The 26,170-nt window shown below is 36.3% G+C and overlaps 3 protein-coding genes and 1 pseudogene across 4 annotated transcripts; 1 reads left to right on the top strand and 3 right to left on the bottom strand.

Moving 5' to 3' along the window:
- Nucleotides 1–1,950: 1,950 nt before the first annotated feature.
- Nucleotides 1,951–3,992, bottom strand: LOC112032175 (uncharacterized). The gene is made up of 4 exons (XM_024064935.2): nt 3,854–3,992; nt 3,393–3,647; nt 2,484–3,206; nt 1,951–2,132 (listed from the first exon to the last, which is right to left on the bottom strand). Exons 1-4 carry the CDS (start codon nt 3,930–3,932, stop codon nt 2,089–2,091), a joined length of 1,101 nt encoding a protein of 366 aa, XP_023920703.2. The 5' UTR covers nt 3,933–3,992; the 3' UTR covers nt 1,951–2,088.
- Nucleotides 3,993–5,387: 1,395 nt separating this feature from the next.
- On the bottom strand, nt 5,388–8,034 carry LOC112032173 (pentatricopeptide repeat-containing protein At1g11290, chloroplastic-like; annotated as a pseudogene).
- Nucleotides 8,035–13,154: 5,120 nt separating this feature from the next.
- LOC112032155 (protein TOC75-3, chloroplastic) lies at nt 13,155–17,434 on the top strand. The gene is made up of 7 exons (XM_024064912.2): nt 13,155–14,424; nt 14,894–15,115; nt 15,245–15,352; nt 15,464–15,655; nt 15,758–16,006; nt 16,447–16,701; nt 16,910–17,434. Exons 1-7 carry the CDS (start codon nt 13,261–13,263, stop codon nt 17,147–17,149), a joined length of 2,430 nt encoding a protein of 809 aa, XP_023920680.2. The 5' UTR covers nt 13,155–13,260; the 3' UTR covers nt 17,150–17,434.
- Nucleotides 17,435–20,021: 2,587 nt separating this feature from the next.
- On the bottom strand, nt 20,022–24,291 carry LOC112032156 (uncharacterized). Of its 2 annotated transcripts, XM_024064913.2 has the most exons (5): nt 23,691–24,291; nt 21,763–21,931; nt 20,902–20,934; nt 20,659–20,753; nt 20,022–20,454 (listed from the first exon to the last, which is right to left on the bottom strand). In XM_024064913.2, exons 1-5 carry the CDS (start codon nt 24,051–24,053, stop codon nt 20,224–20,226), a joined length of 891 nt encoding a protein of 296 aa, XP_023920681.2. In that variant the 5' UTR covers nt 24,054–24,291; the 3' UTR covers nt 20,022–20,223. The 2 variants fall into 2 exon arrangements, with proteins under 2 accessions (XP_023920681.2, XP_023920682.2); XM_024064914.2 differs by lacking the exon at nt 20,902–20,934 and having other exon boundaries at nt 23,691–24,289.
- Between the last annotated feature and the right edge of the window lie 1,879 nt (nt 24,292–26,170).

The following is a 26,170-nucleotide window of genomic DNA, read 5'->3' as shown; positions in this document are numbered from 1 at the left end:
TTCCTTTTGTATAGATTTTGTCTTGTTGGCAATCCGTTGCAGCAAGCTTTCCTTACTAGAATTTTGATCCGTGATGGAAGTTTCACCTCCCATATACCTTTCCACAGAAATTGACTGTTATTTGGATTTGAACATTCTCCTGTTGTGTTACAAGTTTCAGCTGCTCCCAACATGTGGCAAGCACTTTTAACAGTGAAAACTCCACGAGTTGTCCCATTCCATATCAATATGTCTTTATGATTTCTGCGGCTTAGGGATGGATTTAATAATTTGAGCCTCATTTGGTGTAAACACAGCATCAATAATTTCGTGTTTCCAGCAACCAGTATTTTGGTCAATCAGGAGGTTTACTGTGGCATTTTCAGGAAGGGTTAGGTGGGGTTTGCACCTTGTATGTGATGGGCATGGTAGCCAGCGATCCTTCCAAATCAGAATCTTCTCTCCTGTATCCACTCTCCATCTAGATCCTTGTTCAATGACATGTTTCGCTCCAACAATGCTTCTCCATGTGTATGAAGAATTTCAGGGTGTATTTGCTGTAAGAAAAGATGAAGGTGGAAAACACTTCGCTTTTAGGACTCTAAACAGCAAAGAGTAGGGATTTTTTTAATCAATCTCCAACATTGAATGTTCCTTCATATGACAAGTAAAAGAAAGTGAAGGTTTTGGATATTATGGATTTGATGCAAAAAAAACTCAACCATGTGCCTTTATTATGTCCAAAATTTCAAAGTGAGACAGAAATAAGCTCTAGAAGACTATTACAACTCTCTCTCTCTCTCTCATGAAAATGAGGGCCACTATTTCAGCCTTTAATTATTTGATTGGTGCGGGTGAGGCTAGCCTACAGGTGAATTTTCCTGTCCTCAGGCTCCCATCAGCTCAAAGCATTGATCAAACCGCTGGAAGCAATGATGAAAATTCTAGAATTGAACCCAAGCTTACTCTAGCCTTTTAGGCATTAGGCCATGTCAGGTTGAAGATGCTTCTTGATCTGGAGGAAGCAGTAATATTGCCACTTTTTTTTCAGAGACTAATATCCTGTAACTCTGGTTGTAAAGGAAACTTAGCCTAATCTTAATGTAATTTCTTATTTTAAACATTATTTAGCAGTGTGTTGCCTTATTATTATTTTGCCTAGAAGAAGGTTCTCTTCAGCATTGGTAAGTAATGTAAGATGTAAATTAATGCTATCCTTTGTATACTTTAATAGACTGTAAACTCATATTACTTACAGAAGCTATTGACAAGTAGCAGAACCTGTATACATCATAAATTCATAATCTTTAGGATTCCTCCTGACACTCCTGAAACTGCCAACATAACAGTCCCCAATATCAAACTATCATCTAGAACCATCAAAGTGTTGCTGTTTCCAAAACACTCCCTAAGATTTCAATGCATACTAGGTAATCAGAAGCAACCTTCTCATACGCTGAAGGCAAAACATAGCAAACTCTGCAGAAGGATCATGGCACCATGAGTAGTATCCCCAGAAAGATGGCTTTGAGGTCCAAATAATGCATTACTGGCCTCATGCTAAGCTAGCTATTGGCAGTGTTATATGAACAAAGCAGGCCTGTCTCATGAACAGCTCTTTTTCTTCCATGGCATCGATTACATTCAAATCTAGGAATTCTTGTTTCATATACCTGCCAGCCTAATACAACTATCATTATCTCGCCACTCTGAGGCAAGCATCCCATCACTAGAATTACAAGCTAAAGCAACCAAGCTCGGCTATATATTGATAACATTAGCACTTACACAATATTGTAACAGATCCACTATTGCAGCTAACTGATTTAGTATTGTCGATACATTAAATCATGTTCATGACTCATATTTGACAATTTAAAATTTTATTAGCATTGAAAATTCATAGACAGGGAGAGGTTCACATTTGTTGCATTAATTTGTACATTTTTTTAACTTACAGAGCTGCAAAAAAAAAAAAAAAAATTTATTGGTGACCATATAAAGCTTGTTCAAACAGAGGAAATTATCTCTGCGAACTACTTATTGATGCATAGAGCTTGTACATGGTTCAGAAATTTGTTTCCTTTTCAAAAGTAGGATTCCTCATATTTAATTGGCTTGGAGTATTCTTCCATGATTTTCTTCCTCGCCAACTGCAATAGAGAAAGAAACATGAGGATGAATTATTTTACCATAAATAAAAAATAAATAAAAACCATAGTACATGGAATCTGGTCAGGACCTTGTTCTAATAACTAATCAGAGATATACATTTGACAAAGTCATTTCTTGCCATATATCAAATGCATCCCATGGTTAGCACAGAGTCTACAAAGATACTTCAATGGAATACTTTGTAAATATCATCTCATGCATATGTAGGTAGGTCCAACAAGATTTCAACATCCTCACATGACCATGATTTAGCAATATTAATTGAAGCTTGTTAATTTGTCTCCACTTACATTCATGATCAAATTTGACAATGAATGGGAAAAAATTACCTTCACGAACATTGGTGGAGATCGGAATATGTGATGCTGAGTTTTTAGCCAAATGTGCATTGGTGGAAATTGGCAGGTGAGATGTTGTGCTTTTAGCTGAATTCGCAGCTGTGTATTTGGACGATTCTTCATGCCAGAGCAAAGAAGTCACAGCCTCTCTCACCTTCTCGACCACACCAATATCACCAGGAGTTCTCCTTGACCTTGGACTCATTGCCTCAGATATCACTTGAGAAAGTGCTCTCTCATCTTCCCCAGGCTCAAGTTTATGCATCAAATACTCCTTCACTGAAACACCCTTATCCCATATTTGCTCACTAGTATTAGCGTGCGTTCCTATTTCAGGAGCAAAAGAGGAAGAATAAGTTTGTGGAACCGAAGTGCCTGAATAAGTTTGTGGAACTGTCTGGCCTGACAAGGGCTGTGGAGCAATAGCCTCCTTTGATGTGGTCTGTGAAGCTGCTGGTGTTGAAACTGTGAGGCCTTGGACTTTTGAGGCCAGCGCATAGGTTGCATCCGATACTGCAGCATAAGCTGGTGCCAACCTCTCAGTCACAGTTTCAGTTATTGTCTTGTTTGGACTAGTAGTCTTCTCTTTTTCTTGTTCAGCATTACAATTGACACTGCTTGACAAAACATGCTTTTCAGAAATCACAGGTATTGCTCTTGGATGCTGCTTGGCAGTTTCCCTATACGTCTCAGGTGCCAGCTCCGATTCATACACTGAAAATGAAATGATATTATATAGCAGAATCTGCCAAGCTAGAACTTTGTTGATAAGGGGCTTTAGGAATTAGGAAACCACATTGAAGTTTTTGCCGTTTACATCACAAAAAGCAATAAAACAATAAAGAAAGAAAAAACATAGGAACATATCTGTTAAACAAAATGAGGGTGTAATGATTTTACTTGGGGCTCCAAGGTATTCAGCATCTTCTTCTTCTTCTTCTTCATAATCATCCAAGCTGACACCCCAAGAAGGTGTGGTGTTATCATCCTCACTATTCCTCTTCTTGTTGCTGAGAGTATTTCTCAATTTCTTGGCCTTCTCCTTCACTATGGTGAGAACTGATTTCTTTTGAGGATGGGCATGATCTTCTTCTGGGTCATGATCCCTCCCAAATGTAGGTGATGAGGAGTTTGCTGACCACTTTGAACCATCGCCTATGAAAAGCATGATCAAGACAAGGATTTTTCATTGCTCCAAGCATTAAATGAAACATTTAACAAATAAAACAAACCAGCAATGTTATATATAGTTTAAAATTCATGGTATGAATATGTACTAACAAACTCTCTACCACTTGGACCAAAGCACAAATTTATGTAGGATGCTTAAAACCAATGATGGCATGGCTGCAATGAATTACCTCTGAGAAGTTGTTCAAAAGTGGGGCTTGTAGGACTTCTAGGATTATCACCGTATCTATGCATGCGGTCAAGACTCATTGTTTTAATTCAGAATAGAGAGGGTCTTAGTGTATTTATGCCTTTTCAAATAACTGTTAGTTATGCTGCTCCTTTATCTCTTAACATTGAGAGAAATTTAAGAGAGAGGAACGGTGATCAATTCCGGGGTTCTTGCATGGACAATGAACAAGAGCCACATTTCATCTAGTTCATATATTTGTGGGCTCCATTATTACACTTGGCAACAGAATGTAGCCATTGACTTTTGCTTGCCACTTGCAACTCATTAAGCATAGGGTCGAAATAGAAATTTTTGACCAGGATGGGAACGACCATTTTCCTTTCCTGAGAATTATGCCTTGTGACAGGAATTTCTTGTGAAAGACATAATTAAGGGGCATCTAAAATAGCCAGCGACTCTGAGGGGACCTGAATCTCCTGATCCATTGAAGTAGGCATAGGATTCTCTTACGTTGCATGGTTAATGGTGAAAGTTGGCATAAAATCTAAAGGATAGTATTTATTACGCACGTCCATACACACATCCTTAACACAGTTTATTTTTAATGGTCCAAAATAAAGTGGGTAAGGACGTGTGTACAACTTTTATCCAAATCTAAATGCTTTAATCGGGAAGATAAAACTTCTCAAAATAAAATAAAATTGGAAAGATAAAATACATCAGAAATTGTGCTCTCGTTGCATTGTTGGGTTTGAAAGTTCTCTTTTCTTTTTATGTTGTTGCAGTGCACTGTAGAACAAAATTTCTTAGAGGAGAAAATCTAAGCCATACCTGTTTTACTTTCTAAGCATTCCATTAGTCAAGTAAACAGAAAAAATAAACGGAAGGAATAAATTATAACATTTAAAAAAAAAAAAATTTTGAAGGACCAAACTTAACGTTTAAAATCGAACCTACCCCATATTCAAAATTGCATTTTACCCAAAAGAATATTTCCCAACATTTTTTTCCCAGATGCAGAATAAAGGAAGAAATCACCATCAGAGTTGGATTTGCAATACAAACTAGAACGTTGTACAAAGATCTTGACTACAATGTCTCACGAGCAATTAAACATGACTTCTTCTAAGCACATAATCCACGCTAAAGGGTGGTTGTTCATTCCTAGTTAGGAGTAGCCTTCGTCCACATAAGCCCAACTAGTAAAGGACTTGAGGCTTTGGTATGCCATTTACAACCTACTTTGATTGGGTCAAGAGCAATGTTCCATCGAGTATTGGCATTTTATAACTCCACAACTACATGCCTAATGGGTAAAGCCATGGTTGCCTTTTTGTCCCACCAATTGGTCAATAAAGCACAAGATATTGCATAACATCAGCAGTATGTCCAGTATGATCAACTGCAAAAGGGTAGAGCAATTTCCTTGTGAACTTGACAAGTTAGAAGAGCTTAAGATTTAACTGATCACCCCGCAGTTGGAAGTTAAAACCATGAGTTGATTTATCCTGAAATTGTTAAATAACCAAGCAGTCAGCTTGACCAACCATCAGCAGAAATACCATTTTTTTTAAAATGAAAATGCAGTAAAAGATGCTCCAAATCTTTAAAATTGTCCCCACAGAGAGTTCACCATCAATCAAGAAAATTGGAACAAGGTGCTACACTGCTACTACTCATACATGAAAAACCTTTTACATATATTCTTTCTGAAGCATAAGATTCAACTGATCATAATTTTCAAGCTAAACAAGTTATAGTTTTTTTTTTTTTTTTTTTTGGGGGGGGCTAAGTTTCTGCTGGAAAAACTAGGAGGTTTCTGGACGCTCTTTTGAGGGATAAGCCCAGTTGTATTATTGTTTAGTGTTTTCTTTCATTCTTTCTTTTTATTCACCTTTTGCAGGGGGAGAGAGAGAGAGAGATTGTACCATGTAATAGGAGAAAAACTATCCTGAGTAGTATGGAATGTCAAATGTGTTGGAATCTTCCAACCCCATTCTCAATATGCCCAACTCAGCTGATCACTGCATGGCATTAACAGAAGTTTACTCTCTGCCTCTTCCTTAAGAAATGAGTTCAAGATCAGCTGCCCAGTGACACCGAGGGAGGATCAAATAGTCCTTTTCTGTCACACTATAGAATCCATTTCCAATTCGTTCACTCAAATCCAACTATAACCAGGAGTTTTCCTCACTCCTGTATCACACATGAGCTTCCGTATTTTGGATGCATCATCCCAGTAACCCCGTCTCCAACACATTTGATAGCCCCTGTCTCCAACACATTTGATAGCAACACATAAGTTCCAGGGTCATTCAGGCACAGCTCCAGGATCCTTTTTACAGAACGTAGAGCAATTTCCTTATTTCCATGAATTTGACAAGCGCTTAGAATAGCTTTGTAGACCGACAGTCCTGGCTCTATTGGCATGCTATTGATAAAGGCTTCTGCCTCATGGAGATTCCCAGCTCGACCAAAAAGATCAACAATTGTTGCATAATGCTCCATTTGGGGAGGTTCAAGAAAATCATCATTTCTCATCAAATTAAAGTATTCAAGCCCTTTGTCCTGCAAACCTGCATGACTACAAGCAGTGAGCACAGCCAGGAAGGTGGTATTATCTGGCTTGATGTGAGTTCTTCTCATCTGTTCAAACAATTGAACAGTCTCTCTACCATACCCATGATGAGCACAACCAGAAAGAAGAGTGTTCCAGGAAATCACGTCATGTCTGTCCATTGATATAAATACTCTCTTAGAATCATCAATAGCACCACATCTTGCATACATGGAAACAAGCCCGTTTTGGACATATAAATTTGCAGCATGTCCACTTTTGAAAACCAAAGCATGGACCTGCTTCCCCTCTTCAAGAGCTGAAATAATTCCAACAGCTTTTAGAATGCTTGTAAATGTGAAGAAGTCTACATCAACACCAGCCAACCTCATTTCAAAGAAGCATTTCAAGGACTCCTCACCATACCCTAAATTAGAAAACCCAGCAATGACTGCGTTCTATGAGATTTGATCCCATTTTGTGACACTCAAACAAATCTTCTGAAATTCCTCCAAGCTACCACCACATTCCGAATATGCAATTGCAAGGGTAACCACTATATATGCATTAGACTCTAAACCATCCTGAATTACACGACAGTGAATCTGCTTGCAATGATCCAAATAATTAGGACTATAAAATAAACTCAGCAAACTATTATAAGTTACATAATTCGGCTTAAGATCCCAATGCAGCATATCTTTTACTAACACCATCGCCTCATCTGGTTGCTGATTTTGCGCATAGCCAGTAACCATGGAACTCCAACTTAAGATATTTTTATCCAACATTTGATCAAATACCAGCCTTGAATCATCCACACTGCAGCACTTTGAATACATATCAACTAAACCTGTTCCCACAACAACATTATAGCAAAATCCTGCTTTTAAACTTAGACCGTGCACCTGAGTTCCAAGCCTTTTAGCTCCCAATTGGGAACAACCCACCAAAACAGCCGAAACACTGAATGGAGCTGGAGCTATCCCCACTCGCAACATCTCCAAAAATAAAGCAACAGCAATTCCCGGGCACCTAACATGCAAATACCCAGAAACCAAAGAATTCCAAGTGACTACATTTCTCTGAGGCATTTCATCAAACATTTTCTGAGCGCTTGAAATTTCACCACATTGACCATACATATCCACAAGAGCACTGCATATATACACATTTGAACCGAAACCCATTTTGATAATAATTGAATGGCCTTGAATTCCAATATGAAGAAGTCCCAATTTGGCGCAAAAGGACATGAATTTGTTGAGAACGTGAGGGTTGAGTAGAGTCCCATACCCATGTACTTGAAACTGAGCCAAAAGGTCCAAATCAACTGGCCTCGATAGCTTCTCGACAGAGCATACAAAATCGTGTTCTGGGTCAGTGTCACTGTGGAAAGTGTGGGTCATGGGAGCGCGGGAAACCACCCGATTGGCTGCTTTTGCTGCTTTCCACAAGGTGCACCGTATTTGAGAAGCGGACGATCGCAAGCTCATTTCCTAACACAAAACTAGGTGAAAATGTTTGAAATGTGGAATCTGTGGATGCCATCACCATGGTCCTCTCAAAAATTTTGAAAATTGTATTAATGTTTTATATAAATATAATTATTATTTTTTAAATTTTTTGATACCCGAAAAATATGAGCTCCCCTGAAAATTAAAAGGGATTTTAAAAAAAATATATTATATAATTTATATTCAAGAGGTTGAAATTTTCAAAGAGTAAAATCTTACCATTTCATAAAAGAATATAAAGGTATACAACTATATTATTATAGAAATAATAAAAATGGTCAAGTCACATTTACTTTTATAAAATTGAAAAATACATTTAGGATGTGTTTTGTAAGCAGGAATAACTCTTGTAATAGAATAGTTATTTCTATTTTTGTGTAATTCGATTATTTAGTTGCATCTTTATTAATTTTTCTTTAAATTGTGATATACAAGTTATTCATCTTTAAAATTGTTGTAATATTGGGTGGCTCTAGGTGTATGTCAGGTGGTTCACTTGCACACCTTGATCACAAATCAGCCTAACCCAAAATCAAATAACAACTTAGATTAGTCCATACCAAAACCAAACAACAACACAAATCACTGATCACTCTCCCTCTCTCTCATATATCTTATCATATTTATCTTCTCTATTTGACAATCTATATATTTATAGCTTTCAAAGTAAAGAGCGAGTGTTTGTAAGTTGTGAATATCTCTCTTTATTATAGATTTAGATTATATATGTGTGAGTGTGTGTCTAATACTAATTGTGTGTGTTATTATTATTATTAAGAGGATTTAGAAAGTTAGTTATGATTTCAGAAAATGTCAAAAATACCCCTAATTTAATTAGATAATCTTTAAAATTGTAATTCAACAAAATTCAAAATTCAAAAAAAAAAAAAAAAACTACTTGAGAAACTTTTTTTCCTAATTAAAACACTCTCTATTTAAATATATCTCATGCACGTTTAATACTTTTTTTCCTAAAAACTAGCACACACTAAATCCAATAGTTTAGTCAATTTCAAATTCTAAATTTTAGTTTCTTAAAAATTCATTCTTGTGTAACCTCACTAAAAATTGAAAATTGAAAAATTATATTAAACTCAAAATTAAAAAAAAAAAAAAAGTATCATCGTACGTGCGAAGCGCGTGTGGTAAGGCTAGTTATTATTATTGTAAGGACTCAAAAAGAAAAGTCCAAACCCAAGCCCACCTAGAATAGTGACCCCTAGTCCTTCAAGTCAAGCCCAACACAATGAATTTTTTTTTTTAAGAAAGTGGGCTTCTGAATCAAGTGCAATGCTAGAATTTACAAACTTAGAACCAACAAAACCAAAGCGATTAGTATGATTGAAAAGAATGACAATTCAATATAAGTTCCTCATCAGGCAAGTCTGAGGATGGTTTCTCATTAAAAAAGAAAAACGAAAAAAGAGTGATATGTTTACAAAATGATGTTGTGCTCTCTCTCTTTATGTCTTTTTTCTTGTAAGGTGTTCATCCCTTATTTCTGTGGGGGTCATTTCTTTATATAGTCCATTTCATTACATCTCAGCCCACCATTCGTACGTTTTAGGGGAACCATTTTGACGCTTGTCCTATCAGGACCCTTCTGCAAGTGATAGAGAGGGTTATGAGCTGTGAAATCACTATTCAGGTATCTTTTCCTCATAAATGCGGCCAGTTCAGTTGGTGTAGTGCATTAAATATGGAGGTGGCAGTCATTTTCCTAGATATTTGCCCTTTCCGTTGCTTGCATGACTATGTTGTCTTCCCTGAAACTTTACTTTCCAGTGTAAGGAGCTACTTAAAGTATTCCCAAGGTGTCTTTACTCCTCAAGATCCTTGGTTGGTGAACCAATTTGCATTTTCTCCTCAGACCTCTCATTCACAACTTTCGTCTGTTTTGGAATGATCTTGACGTCTTCCCTCCTCAGACTTGGTCCACGTGTCAAATTTTAGTTAACATATATGTGTATCTTTAATCATCCTCATACAGGGCCCATAGCCTAAAAATGTGCTTGGATCATTTACTCCCACAATTATTATTGTTGTTGTTGTTGTTGTTGTTATTTGTTATGTGTGTAAATGTGTGCACACATATATAAATTTAAATAACTTAATCATTAGGAAATACAAAGGTTTGTCACATGTTTGTGTATTGTTATCATGTTAGAATAACTTTTGTTATAAAGTTAGTGAGTTAAGAAAAAAATAGTATAAGTTAGTGATTGTTCAAGCATTTAATTAGTTTTTATTTATTTATTTTATAAGAAGCATTTGATTAGTTAAGTAAACACTTAGTATATTATTTATGTATAGATGAGTGTGGGTCAATAATGAATACAATACAAGTGGATTGAATTTTTTCATTTTATATAAACTTAACTGTAGGGACATAGGGTTGGTGACCAATATTGGCCCACTCCAATAGGGATAGGCCCAACCTAGTATCCATAATATATAGACATAGGATCAGTACATGGGGATAGCTTGTCGTTATTGGACTAGGCTCGGCCCATTGTCAACAAATGGGCTGGGGACGACCGAAGACTCAATAGTCAAATATGAGGTCGGTAACCAAACGCTGTTAGTGCCTTGGGGGAATCTGCTACTGAGCGTTGTTTGGCGTCTATTGCAAGTTTCAAGAAAATCTTCAGAGTAGACCAATTTACGAGGGATTCTAAGCAGAAGTGGGGGCCGCATGTGAAAAGATGAAGAAGTAATCATATGGGTCCCCACTAAGGAGAGACTATAAAAAGAAAGGGAGGAAGAATGTAAGGAGTTTGGCAAACACAGAGGGGTGTGAGATAACAAGGGAGAAAGAGGGAAGGGTAAGGTTAAGGCTTGTGAGGAAAAAGGTTAGATGGTTGGGCTATCAAGTAGTGTTTGAAGCAATACCTAGTAGGAGTGTAAGGAAACCCATCAACAAATAAATTGGGAGCCCAAATTTTCCAACCCTAGAGGAAGTACTATTGGGTTTGGGAACCACAATAACAAAATAAAATGGTTAAACCTACATTGACAATAGATAATGAATTATCATATAACGATTTCAAAACATGAACTTATTGAAAGAAATTGCAAAACTTCATGTATTTGCACGTGTGTGTGTGTGTGTGTGTGTGTGTTTTTTTTTCTCTGATGATAACTCAATATGTTCAAGTTCTCTTTTTCTTAATTTTTCTTTTAATTTCACTTTCTTAATGACCCTCTTAAAAAAATTCCATGGAGTCTGATAACCCTAGACTGAAGATGCATGAGTACGAGTACATGGATACAATATTTCTTGAAAAACTTAGGGTATGATATGTCAGGGATACGTTTATTAATTACTTATTAAATATTATATATATATATATATATTGTTAAGCATTTATTTTTCATACATTATTAAACATATATCAATTTAAGAGCAATAATGGATAATAAAGCGAATCTATAGGCATTAACTAATGTTTAAAATACAAACCAATCCAAATAAGTAAATAAAGGATAGCTAGATAAATGTTCAATATTGAAACTAATATATATATATATATATAATATAAATTAAAATTCATACAAGTTTGAGATATCTCTCTTCAAGTTGTATCACAAGTGTATCCTAGATGTATTGACACATTTCTTTTCAAAAAAAAAAAAAGACTTGGATATGTATCTTAGAGGTATCCAATATGATACCGGTACGTTATGTATTGGATATGGGTACGCAAGGAAAAATTGAGTACCTATACATCCATCCTAGCCTAAAGCTCTTTTGAATTGGTAATTAAGAACTTAATTTATAATTATCTATGCAATAATATTATGAGCACAATCATTTCAATACCAAATTTTACAATTTTTTGACTTATATAATTGTGAATGGTCTATGAAAAGAGTTAGATCACGTTCGAACAAGTTAATAAGTTGTGAAATTGTGTGAGATATTAAGTGTGTTGATAGATTGAAAGAATTATTTATTCTAAAAGAAAATAAAATGTCCTGACAAACATTGTAGATCTCGCCCCAAAGCCAAAGAACTCTCATCCACCTTTTGAAACACGATTCAGACCCACAGGAAGTTGACTCAAGTCATCAAAGGGTGCAAAAAAAAAAAAAATATGATAGAAGAGATTACTGCTCTCCTCTCTCAAGTTTTTTTTTTGAGTTTCAATCTATAGCGTCTGCTCTTGATGATAGCTCTTTATCATTAAACCAATATACCAATCAGTTTTTGATATAAGCAAGAATTAAACCACAAATCTCTTATTCAACCATCAAAAACTTTATCAATCAAGCTAAGTGAAACTCACCTCTCTTCTCTCAAGTTTAGGGGTGTGCATGGGTCGCGTTGGGTCGGGTTGAGGGGATTTTTTGACCCAACCCACCATGGTGGGTCAAAAAAAAAATTCAACCCAACCCAATCCATCACATAAGTCCAACCCAACCCACATGAGTCGGGTTGGGTCGAGTTGAACCCATGGGTTTAACAAATTTTTATTATTATTGTGGGGCCCGTGGGCCTAACAGCCACAACCCATCGCATAGTAGGCCCAAGGCCAGCGCCGAGGAGGACTGACCAGCCAAGGCTAAGTCAGACAAAGCCCCTTTTTGACCCACGCCGAGGACCTCTCCGTCCTCGGCATGCTAGGGATAATTTTTGGGAGGAAACAAGCCCAGAGCAAACTGTCACATTCGCACTTAATGCATTCACCTAACCCCTCTGGCCGCATTAATGGGGATATAACCCCTTAGCAGGACAACGTTGATAAGAGTGAACCACTTGAGTACTGATAAGGCCTCTGATGGGACGGATGGCCAGAAGGAAGGCGAATGGATGATCAACAGATGGAAGAAGGGGATAGGAAGATGAAGACTATATAAGAAAAGCAAGTAAAGTAAAGAAGGGAGGGAGAAAAAAGAGAAGAAAAGGGGCTCCTCGGCCACGGGCCGAGGAGCATTCTCCCCGTTGCAAATCAATTCTAAGTCTTTCTTAATAAAAGAGAGTTCATGCTTGGTGGACGACGGCCAGCGTCTAAACCTTTAACCCACTCTCTACAAATTTATTGTTTGGGCTTGTTGGGCTGAAAACCCATTCATACTCAAGGTCAGATTCAAATTGAGTCCCTACAATTATCATTATTAAATATATTATTATTAGTATATATTATATATTTTTTAAAATATATAATATTATTATTTTTTTTTTCAATTAAACAAACAAACAAAAAACCCAAAACCCAAACCCCAAACCCTGTCGTCCTTTCTCTTTTTTCACTTCACAGTCCCACTCCTTATCTCTTCTACTTTCTTTGTTTCTTCTCCTCTCTGAGAAAACAAAGAAAGAAAGAAAGAATGCATTCCTTCGCCGCTCCGACAACCCACCTCCATTCCACAACCCCATCTCTTTCCTCCCGACGGCGTAAATTGCCTTCTCCTTCTCCCTCCTCCTCAAAACGCACCGTTCAATGTCACATTTCCCCTCCCTCTTCTCAAAACCCTAATAATACTAAACCCCTCAAATCCTCTTCTCCCTTCAAACCCCTCTTTAAAACCCTCGCCGCCTCCTCCACCGCCGCTCTCCTCTTCCACCTCCGCTCCCTCCCCTCCCCCTTCTCCTCCGGAGGAGGTGGTGGCTCTAACGGTGGTGGCGGTGGTGGATTTGGAGGCAACGGCGGCGACGGGAGCGGAAGCGATGGTTTCAACGATTTCTGGAACAAACTCTTGTCTCCGGCGACAGCCAACGCCGACGAGCCCCAAAACCAGGACTGGGACGCCCATGGCCTTCCCGCCAACATCGTCGTCCAGCTCAACAAGCTCAGCGGCTTCAAGAAGTACAAAGTCTCCGAGATCCTCTTCTTCGATCGCCGCCGCTACACCACCGTGGGAACCGACGACTCTTTCTTCGAAATGGTCTCTCTCCGGCCAGGCGGAACCTATACGAAATCGCAGCTCCAGAAAGAGCTCGAAACCCTAGCCACTTGCGGCATGTTCGAGAAAGTCGACATGGAAGGGAAAACCAATCCGGACGGCACGATTGCCGTCACCATATCCTTCGCCGAGAGCACTTGGCAATCGGCCGATAGGTTCCGGTGCATCAATGTGGGTCTAATGCCGCAATCGAAGCCGATAGAGATGGACGCCGATATGACCGATAAGGAGAAGCTAGAGTACTATAGGAGTTTGGAGAAGGATTACAAGAGGAGGATCGAGAGGGCGAGGCCGTGTTTGTTGTCGCCGCCGGTGCATAGAGAGATAATGCAGATGTTGAGGGATCAAGGGAAAGTGAGTGCAAGGCTTTTGCAGAGGATAAGGGACCGGGTTCAGAAGTGGTACTACGACGAAGGGTATGCGTGTGCTCAGGTTGTGAATTTTGGGAATTTGAATACCAAGGAGGTGGTTTGTGAGGTGGTGGAAGGTGACATTACTCAGAGTAATATTCAGTTCTTGGATAAGCTTGGAAATGTTGTTGAAGGGAACACCCAGGTTGCTGTGGTGAAAAGAGAAATGCCCAGACAGGTATTTGCATTTTTATGTTCTCTACTTCTGATGTAATGGGTATTTGCCTAATTGGTTGTTTTCTTGGATTTTAGTATGAAAACTTCGCATTTAAAGTTGGTGACTTTTTATTTGTTTGAATGTTTCTGTGTAATGGGTAATTACCTAATTGTTGGTGTTTGGATTAGCTTTTTGTTGAAAGTTGGCAAAATTATACAGTTGTAACTAGAGTGAGGCTTTAGAAAGCTGTACATAAGCAAATAAACCAAAAAGCTAACCCAAATTCACACCTTGATTTCAAGTCACGACCTTTTTCTATTTGGAAAATGATTTTAGAGTGACTGATTTCAAACTTTAGGAGGGTGATTGGCTTTAAAATTGTGTGCTTTTGTTTTGAACGTTAAATGGGCGATTCATAGGTAAAAGAGATTGGATGGATGATTGATTGGTTGTTTATTTCTGTTGGTGAATGTTTGTATCGGGATGACAGCTTCGACCGGGCCAAGTTTTTAACATTGAGGCAGGGAAGCAAGCTCTAAGGAACATAAATTCTCTAGGTCTGTTTTCAAACATTGAGGTGAACCCACGGCCTGATGAGAAGAATGAGGGAGGCATAATTGTTGAGATAAAGCTTAAAGAACTAGAACAGAAGAGTGCCGAAGTTGCTACAGAATGGAGTATTGTTCCTGGACGTGGAGGGCGTCCCACTCTGGTATACTTGTCTGTCTGATTATATCTCTGCTCTCTGCAGTCTGCCCCCCACAAATCATCAAATTTTTGGGGTTACAGTTTTGAAGGTCTCATTGTATTTTCTTCTTTCTTGTGTATGTCGCATGTTTAGGCTTCGTTACAGCCTGGTGGAACTATTACTTTTGAACACCGGAATCTCAGTGGGCTAAACAGATCCATTATGGGTTCGGTGACTACCAGCAACTTCTTGAATCCTCAGGTAAGCTTACTTTAATGTAAACTATCCTTCTCTATTTTGTTCTATGATTGATTTAGTTTCATCTGTGGAAGATCCTGTACTGTGCAATGTTCTGATATCTTCTCTCCTTAGGATGATCTTGCTTTCAAACTTGAGTATGCACATCCTTATTTGGATGGTGTGTATAATCCACGCAACCGAACTCTGCGAGTGAGCTGCTTCAACAGCCGGAAACTGAGTCCGGTCTTCACTGGTGGGCCAGGGGTGGATGAAGTCCCCCCTATATGGGTTGATCGAGCTGGAGTTAAGACTAATATTACAGAGGTATTGTTTTGTGGTTTTATGTTTATTGGTTTGTTATGTGAGCAATTTTCAGTAAATTTTATGGTGATGACTCAATGTATATTATCATTATATGCCTAGCAGAATTTCACCCGGCAGAGCAAATTCACTTATGGACTTGTAATGGAAGAGATAACAACACGTGATGAAAGCAGTCATATCTGTCCAAATGGCCAAAGAGTGTTGCCCAGTGGAGGAATTAGTGCAGACGGACCTCCTACAACCCTCAGTGGTACTGGCATTGACCGAATGGCTTTTTTACAGGCAAACATTACACGTGATAACACCAAGTTCTTAAATGGAGCTATAGTTGGGTCAAGGAACGTATTTCAGGTGAGTTTAGCGTCTAGTAACATGTAGCTTGATTTTTATTTGTGAATGCCTTCTTCTTCTATTTTGGTTTGAAAAGACCTTGGAAGGAAGAAAAATGCATAAAAGATCTTTAGGAAGGAAGCCATATTAGCAGGATCATCTTATTTCCAATCAATTTTTGTCAGGAGCCTTCTTTTTCTGTTTGGTATTTTGATAGTTTCTGATGAGTCAAAAGGACTTCTGTCCTTGTTTCCAGCTATTTCACAAGTGTTCAATGGATATCATAGTTATTATGATGGTTGGAGTTGTGAACAATTTGAATTAGAAGTTTTTGCTCTATACATGAACATTGCTGTCCGCCAGTTTGCCAAATTTTCTGTACTACACATCTTGGTTTGTCAATTTTTCTACACTTCATCTTATTTCCTATCTATTGAGTATATTTCATGTATAAACTGCAGGTAGACCAAGGCCTTGGCATTGGCAGCAAGTTTCCATTCTTCAACCGCCACCAGCTAACATTGACACAATTTTTCCAGTTGAAGGATGTGGAAGAAGGTGCTGGTAATCCTCCACCACCTGTCCTTGTCCTTCATGGTCATTATGGTGGCTGTGTTGGAGATCTTCCAAGTTATGATGCTTTTACCCTTGGAGGTCCCTATTCTGTGAGGGGTTACAACATGGGTGAGATAGGCGCCGCCAGAAACATCCTTGAGGTAGGAATTATGGGAGAGATATTTGATTAAGCAGTCCTTTAGATTTAGTCATCCTAAAATGCTCAAATGTTTCAAAGAGATAGATTATAAGCAATTAAAAGAGCTTACTATCTATATCCTATGGATGCAAAATATGATTATGGTTATGATATTTGTACTGCTACATGGGTAAAAAAATACTGATTCCGTGTCCTGACATTTCCTACAGCTTGCAGCGGAGCTACGGATACCCATAAAAGGTACACATGTGTATGCATTTGCAGAACATGGCAATGATCTGGGAAGTTCAAAGGATGTCAAGGGAAACCCAACAGAAGTCTACAGACGGCTGGGTCATGGGTCTTCATATGGTGCTGGTATAAAGCTAGGTCTAGTCCGAGCTGAGTATGCTGTTGATCATAACTCTGGCACTGGTGCATTGTTCTTCCGATTTGGGGAGAGGTTCTGAGATGCGATTGGTTTCAATTTTTTCCCCTGATTACATTTTGGTCGTTAGGTTTTGGTATAATTTGGAGTTGTACGTTAGCAGAGGCTTTTTAAGATGCTTGAAACTAATATATATGATTCAATTAGAGTGGAAGTATGTATTTTTGTTTTTGTCTTTGTTTTGATTTTTATTATGTTTGGTGACTGATTTTGATGAACTATATCTGGTTCTCAAAGAACTAAGTGTTGTGAGAAGATCAACATGCTGGATAGTATAGATGAGTACTTAATAAATATTGTTATTTTACTGCGGTGCTCTGTATGATAGAAGCCTAAACCATGTGAATAAGTTAAAGAAGTATATCACTGATGCATGGTCGTTCTCATTATTGAATGCTTGGGTTGAATCCACTGGTACAATGTTAGCAGCATGTCATAAATATCCTTTCTCAGGGTTACCTTCCTAGAACTAGAATATGGATTGGGGTGCTGTCACTTCCTTACTACCCTTTTTGTTTACCAGCAAAAAGAAAAATAGGGTTTGGGATTTGGGAGGGTTAACCGTCTGGCTGGAGTGAAATCAACCTTCATTTTTTTGGTAAACAGCTTCTAGAAGCCTGTTTCGGTTAGATGCTGTTTTATTGGATTCAAAGTCTCAATGCAGCCCTTTGTTATAATTGAAAGTTGAAACGATAGCAACACGTTAATAGCCTTAGAAAACAACCTTGCCCTTAACACAAAAGGGAAGAGTCTGAAAGAGAGAGGAATGTGGGGAATACCATTTGTGAAACAATTTTCATTGATATCCTCACTTGCTATCTCTTAAGAGTCAAAAGCGGAATTTTATTTTCAAATTGTTCGACTAGGGTCTGAACATAACATTGTAGTAGCTTTTGCAAGCGAAAAAAAAGAAAAAGAAAACAGCAGATGTACAATTAAGTACAATTAATGCTTAAAGAGAACAGCAGATGTACAAGCTTATTTCTCGCTAGTCCAATATCTCAAGTCTATGCAGTCCTTGCATATATTACCTCCAAAACTCTTTTATAAAAAAATTATAGCTGTAATATTCGTTACTTCAAAAAAAAATTATATCTCAAGTCTATGCAGTCCTTGCATATATTCCCTCCAAAACTCTTTTATAAAAAAATTATAGCTGTAATTTTCGTTACTTCAAAAAAAAATTATAAATAAAAAAGAAGAGAAATTAAAGCTATAAATGAGTCAAGTCAAATTGAGTATTAAAGTTAAATTAGTTCTTTTTTTTTTTTTTTTTTTTTTACGAACACAAACCAAATTTAAGTTCATCACCATCATCTTTTTTTTTCCAAACACAAACCAATTCAAGTTCATCACCAAGTTAGCTTGCATGTTCAAGTTTAATCCATTTTCTTGTTGAACTAACTTGAGCTTATTTATTTGATTAAATTGTTCTTTCTCCATATATAGTGTGCGTTTGGATACCGCTAATTTTGCTGAAAATTGAGAACAATAAAAAATCATTTTTCGGTTACTGTTCACATGCCTATTTATACTCTTTATGTCCCATGAATAGTGCAAGAGGCACTGAGCTAAAAAAAAAAAGAAAAAAAAAGGCAAAAGCAGGAGAAAAAACGCAAACGCAAGAGAATCCAAATGAAGCCATAGCAGACACCATGACTCAAATATCCCCTTCACAAATCTATATTAATAACTAAAATTTAATTGAAATTATATTATTTGAGTTAAATAGATAGACTAATTTTCGTCTATACTTATTGTGGGAAGTAAAAGAATCCCCGTCCAAGCCTTAGGCCCAATAATTGATTGGGCCACGGGAACGAATTGGCCCAAGCCTATATGCTTGAAGGAGTCCCAGAGGGCAACCAGTTGCGAGAAAGAGGAAGCTAAATCATTCCCCATATCCAAGAAAGGAAAACATCACGGGAAAAAGGCTCCCATGGTGAAGGTGAGGGACAAACCTTACTAGAAGCAAGGCACACAAATGATCCACATGTAGCTCCTAGATGGTGCCTATTTCCGCGAGAAACTTCCAGAACACGCAAGAAGGTTGAAGATTTTTACCTCTGCATCAATTTGGGAGCCCTCACCTAACCTCTGCCGCATTAATTACATCTGAGACAGCCTAAACAGAGAAAATATCCCCCAAAAGATAGAGCTCAAGAATAAGGGAGTGGAGGAAATCGATCAAGTAAGGAAAAATATCCCTGAGTGTTTAGCTGGCAACAGGACAGCTATAGGGATAAAAATAAGGAGGAAGAAGCAGAATAGAGGAGGTTCTTTTTTGGTCTGGAGAAAAAAAGAAGAAGTTAGACAACCTAAGAAAAAGAGAGAGAATGTATAACACCGCGGGGATATGTGAGGAACCAAAATGTAATACTAGTAATACCATGGAAACATGTAATTTGTCAATGAAATCAACTGTTTGAGCTTCCCATTATAGAGTGTTTATTCCCAGTCGTTCTATTATAAATAGATTGTGTGAGACTTGTTAGCTGTAATACGTGTAGGTCCACAAGGCCCAGTTTTTGTCTGCCCACACTTATAAATTAGATTTATCAACCTTGTATTATTAAAAATTATATGTGCACTATTTATATTATTAAATTATTACAAATAATAATCCGATATGTTACATGCTTATTTACAAAATTGAAAATTACACAATTCAATCTCAAATCTATGTATATGAGATTTCTCAACCAAAAAAAATAAAAAATCTATGTATAATACATATTATTATACTTAAAATCAAGCTCATACTCACAAGCTTGTACAAGAACATATTTTTATATATTTTTATATTTAAATTGAAATCGTTTCAAAATTGAGCTTAAACCTAAGCTTGAGCATGGATTATTTGCTTAATAAATGAATATAAAAATGCTTATGAGTTGGGCCTAAATTGTTTATAAACAGTGTGATTCATTTACAACAATATTTGAGAGGAATATGATTTAGGCCTTAAAAGCCATTTTAAGATATTTAAAAATGACACTGCACAACATTTCCTCTACATGTTTAAGGTGGCAAACAAACTTGGTCTTCACCTTTAACATCTGCTGACCATGGTTCAATGTAAAGCTGCACTTCCTGCTATAAACCCAATTCCTTCTTCAACTGAGCAAGACTAGCTTCTATATCGTTAATATTGTCCTCAATGCTGCTCTCCTCTCCTGCTTTCTCTTTACTAACATTTCCACTTCTCTCTGTCCCAGATGTTCTAAAAGAACTGTCTTTCTTAGGTCCTTCACTTTTATTATATGCTTCTTCATCAGTTATGTTGAGTTCCTTCTCAAGAAATTCCACAAATTCTTCTCCAATTTCCTATCAAGTGCAAATTTACAGAACATAAGATAGTTTTCCTCCACTGGGACTCTTCCTTATAGATTACACAAGTTTTCATGAATACATCATATTTTAAATATATATATTGTGCGTGTGTGTTTTATAAATTAAATCTGTGAAGAAAGTTTTGAGATAATTATGTTCATGTATACATTGTAACTGATAAAGACAATAATGTCTCACCGCCAATTCTTCCCATAGGCTTTTTGGCTTTCCTTGTGAAGCAGCATTCACTTCCCAATTCCGGAATTCTTCTTGAAGATCTTTAAAGAAGTCCTCTGTAACATCAAATCCAGAATTAGAGCACCTTGATGAAGTAAAATTGCAGCATCAAGGGGAAAAGTAAACACATGCCAAACAAGATTTATGGATAATGAAAGTTGGCTTTATGGCCTATATGATGTCTAACAGAGAGGACAAATCTACCTATTGTTATTTGAACATCCCTCAAAAAATTACCTGCAGCATAAAGGGCTTAATTATAAGAACATAGAGAACAGAGAATAAATCTAACTCTGAAAAAGGATTAGATAGACAACAAGGAGAAGGGCAGAAAATCTTTTCTTTGACCATTTGGAGGACTAACAAAGAGGAATTTTTTTTTTTTTTTTTAAATGGGTTTTGCAGAAGACATAAAAAGGATGGATGACATGCAGGGAAGCCAGGTGTAATGGCTATGCAGAAATCAAAGGTAACGCGGACATGGACCACTAGAGTCCACCAAACAAGAAGAATAATATGCAGATGACATAAAAAGGCAGCGAGTCTATTGATCTAAAGTTTCATTAGGAAATTCCTTTCATTATAAATTTGTTCAAGTTGTTGATCCAAATATAAGTCAATCTCAACACTCTTTTAAAGCCTTCTTGTTGAAGAATGCAGTTACTTGGATGGTTAGGATAAATTTTACAGGTCCATTGCAAGTTATCTCCTTTGGTTAAGGTTCCACTTAACCCGCATGTCACTCTGCCAGCCACATAGTGACATGTCAGTGGCAGAAAGGCCAATGACATCTAGGTCAATTGGTAATTCTTGGTATTTCCAACAGAGATTTCCAAGGTTTAAATCCCCCTTCTCTGCAGAAAATGTACAAAAAAAATTTTAAAAATGAAATGGTGAATTTCATTTTAAAAAAAGGGCAGTCTTGCAACCATTGAAAGGGAATGCATCGAAGTAGACACCCTTCATCATGTAAATACTAAGTATAGAAAATAGGCTTCCATGTTCATACAAACTTTTTAAATCCTGCCAAATCAGTTAGATTTTAATAGGATTATAAGTTTTTACCAAAACCATAAAATTCTTCATCTTGTGTTTTTGTAGTTTCGCTTCTTTGAGCATCTGAGTAGGAATAATCAGATCTGCGATTTCCAGTGTTATATTTCCTCCTAGATTCAGAACTCATCAACATATTGTATGCATGTTTAATCCTCATAAATTTCTCCTTTGCATTCACCTGTGCATCAAAATTTTTATTAGCACCATCTATCAACATACACGTTAAAGAAGCAGATTTAGGTTAGAAATTTAAACACGCTTTACCAACTGCATGCAAACTATGAACTGGTGTAGTGTACTCTTAATTATTTGTGTCAAGAAATAATAAACTAGAAAAGGTAGCAGCACAGTAAAACTCAAGAATGAAAAGTATTGTGGTACAAGATAAACTGCCAAAAAAAAAAAAAAAACACAATATGCTATGAAGAGGTAAGGACTTTTTCCTTCATCTTTTAAAGCATCCAAAATATACAGTAATAAGAAACACAAAAAGGTATGCTGGTAGAATGTAAGTCCAGTTGAAATCATCAAAGAACGGTCAGTTAGTTTCTCATGCTAGACCTCCAAAGCTAACATCATTTGTGGTCAGGAGCAGCGCCTGCTTAAAGTCTAGAAGCATAAAAATGGTTAATGATATTTAGATAGGTGCTCATCCAACTTCTTAACTACAAACTGAGGTAGGTTAAAGCAATAATAACACGAGGTTAGGTGGAGATTATTGAGCACTCCACAAAGGAACATGGAAACTTAAAATGAACTCCTTATTAACATAATATCCTGGCCGGTTTCTACATAAAAGGAGATTCTGTATAAGCTTGTCTCTACCTGTAGGGCTCCTAGAGACAGTTAATAAATCATTTCAAAAATTATATTTTAAAAATAAGACATATGTATGCACACTAATTTTTGTAAGTCTTTAGTTTGCCTTTGCATGAATAAACCCAGTGAATAAACCCACATTTCTTACTCATTTCAAACTCCACATTACAAAAAGAAAAAAAGGTCCATGGTGCAGATAAACTAGAATGCAAAACACAGCCAAGGTTATGTAAAAATATTCTTCTTCCTAGTGAAACACGCATCAATCTTAACTATATAAAGAATTTACAAAACTCTTCTCTAAAATTTGGAACTGGATTTACTAATGACTTTTGTTAGGCTTGGAGTATAAAATTGACTGTTCATTCTATCTTCCTAACGGATGGCATATTGGGGAAACAGGTGGTTGAAATTACCCTTCAAAGAAAGTTTAGTGTTTGAAGTAGAAGTGATCATCTAAATTACATATCTACTCCCTTGGATTAGCAATTCACAATGAGGTTTTGAGTCTCAAGTACTTCTATGAATTGCTCTCACAGAGTTCTAGGTGTGATCATAGTTGTTAAGGCATAATTATCACAAAGCAAGACGTTCGGCCATTCCAATTTTCTTAAATCGTTCAAGAGAGAAGTCTGGATGGTTTTACTAAGTTCAGATATATATTTTCATGATTTATGCAGTCACCAATTAAAAAGGATTTATTTATTTAACAAATTGCCTTTAGTCGTATCCCCAACATGTGATATACATATATAATGTGTCATAATTGTGTGGTTAGTTATCTCGTGTTTCCAAAATTTTCATTGCCATTCTTCTCCATAATATTTCTCAGGCCAAAACCACAAATTTTTTTCACCTAATTATTTCTAACCAAACTCCTATAGAATACTAATCAAACTCCTTAGAATAGAACTGCCGCCACCAACAATTTCACATTCACTTTTTCAAGCAAGTAAAGCAGAAATTGAATAAAAGAACATAATATGACACAATCAAAATAAAATTCTTACAAAATCAATTAACACAGGAAAAAAAAGTAAAGATAGAGTCTTACTTTTCATATATGTTGAACAAGAAAGGGGAAAAAATTGGATAGAGAGCTTAATTTAGTAATTTACCTCCTTATTGACATCAGGATGATACTTGAGAGCAAGTTTTCGATAAGCCCTTTTGATTTCATCCTGAGTTGCAGAGGGAGACACCCCCAAAACCTCATAAGGAGACTCTCTGAAACTCGCTCTCAAATAGGTAATACCACTTCTTCTTTTCTTCTTGTAATTCCAGAAACCTGGCGTGGAGGACTTCGGAGCTAGAAAACGAAGATTAGATTCACTCTTAGAACTGAATCTGCAAATGGGTATCGAAGATTTGGTTTGGTTTTGCAAAGAGAGAAACGAAAAGTGAGGAAGAGATCTGGAACAGAGGCCAGAGAAACAGGAGAGGGTGTTGTGTGGTGTGAGAGGCAGAACCAACCCACACATGTTCGTCAAGTAAACTAAATCTACTATAATCTATGACAATGATTCTCGTTGAGACATGTTGCTTTGGATTTGGTTCCTGCCTTGTTCTGTGACTAGGGGTCCGGTTTTCTTGATATACTCTGTTACAGATCAGGTAATTATTCACGGTCGGAAATAGTGTTGTTTAAGGTCACAAGATTAGGATCCTCAATACAGTTTAGGTAATTCTTTAAATGTTATCGTTCTATTCTTCAAACAAGTGAATTAAATTTTATAGATCAAATAATCCTAGGATCACACACATTTACCTGTCTTAGTCCAGGGAAATGGGAAAAGTTAACAAATGGTAAGAGAATTGGTTTTAGTTTAGAATATAATTTTAGAAATTTTTTATAAGAGAAAAAAAAAACTAATTTTTTAACAACTTTTTATATTTTTCATAAAAATATTATTAGAACTTTCATAAAAAGGACTTTCTTAAAATAGTTAATTAACAAATAAACTTAAGGGTATCCATTAATTGCACTCTACTATATACTAGTAGTCTAAGGGTTTTACTAACACATTTTCTTAGAGTATACATTAGTAAACTATTTTAAGAATTTTTATAGAAAAAAAAGAATGACTAACTTTTTTTATAGCTTTTTAAATTTTCCATAAAATATTTCCTAAAATTAATTGTTAATATATGTCTTAAACTCCAACCAAAACCATAGCCTAATATCAATTAGTGAACCCTATACTAATACCATTTGTGGTTCACTAATTGTAAATGTGTCTAGAATACAGTTCTCTATATCATTTATTTTAAATCAAAAAATATATAGAGCAATGGTGATGATGAAGTATATTTTATAATCTTTTCACAATTTATTATCTAACGAGTATTATTACATACACAATAATTTTTACAATAAATCTTACACTTGTTGAGTTGATAGATTAATATTGATTTTCATATGGGTCCACTATTAATATTACTTTATTATTCATCGTTAATAATTTGCCACCTTAGACGTGTGAAATTTGTTGTCAATTTTGGTATGCCTCTAAACTTATTGTTATCTCAATAATTTGAGATTGGTGGGGATATGTACCCACTACCAACCATTATTATTCCTTTTAGTAAAAGTTAACGAATACCCTGAAGTCAATTTAGAAAAAATATTTAGAAACTTTTTATAGGAAAAGAAAAATGTGATTAATTTCTATGAAAGCTTTTTATATTTCTCATAAAAGTGTTATAAATCTTTCCTAAAATAGTCAATTAACAAGTATTCTAAGGTTAAGGGTCCTCAACCCTCATTAACTAGGCACTTATTTTTTTTATCTACAAATTCTATCTTGTTACCTCAATAAATTGTGTATCTAAATTAGTAAAAACAAACATGCAAAGTAACATCCTCTCCCATTTATTTTTGAAATGGAGGAAGATTGCTTCACTATGAAGATCTTTTTTTTACGTATTTAAAAATATACATAATATTGTTTTATTTTAGGTTATATATCATTTTTTATTGAGTAAATGAGATTTTAAAAGAAATACAATATGTACTTTTAAATTTGTAAAAAAATTATTATTTTTATGATGAAATAGATCGTATCTATTTTTTTTTTAAAGAAAATAATCCTAATTTAAGCCACAGTCGTTCACTAACATGTCACTACGATCATCAAGTAATGATTGATATTCATGTTCATCACTTCTCTCTACTTCTTTTTCTTTATGATTGTCACGCTTCTTTTTTTCCATTATCTTTATTGTTATTGTGGGAGCTTAAAAGCCTCATGCCAGCGGCTTAGGGGTCACAAGCCCCAAGCGCAATGGCTCAAGCCACAAAAAGCATCCAGTCCTTAGTACGACCTAACCTCTTTGGAGATTAAGATCAAGTGCAATATCAATTCTTATAAATTGTTGAGATTGATAGATACAAAAAGTAACTTTCAATTTCAACCATTGATTCAAAAAAGTTAAGAAAAAATTAAAAGAAGTAAAAAGTAAAAGTAAAAAAAAAATTTATGAATGATTTTGGTGAATTGCATCCGGTGCAATACCTTAGGTATTGCAACGAATCCTAATCCCTTCTTTGGCAACTAGAAGCCATCCATGCTGACCAAATATGTGCATAAGAGAACAA

This window comes from Quercus suber, unplaced genomic scaffold (assembly GCF_002906115.3).
Source record: "Quercus suber isolate HL8 unplaced genomic scaffold, Cork oak 2.0 scaffold_47, whole genome shotgun sequence".
Classification (NCBI taxonomy): domain Eukaryota; kingdom Viridiplantae; phylum Streptophyta; class Magnoliopsida; order Fagales; family Fagaceae; genus Quercus; species Quercus suber.
Note: the sequence above shows the minus strand (reverse complement) of the source record. Positions and strands in the feature narration are given on the sequence as shown.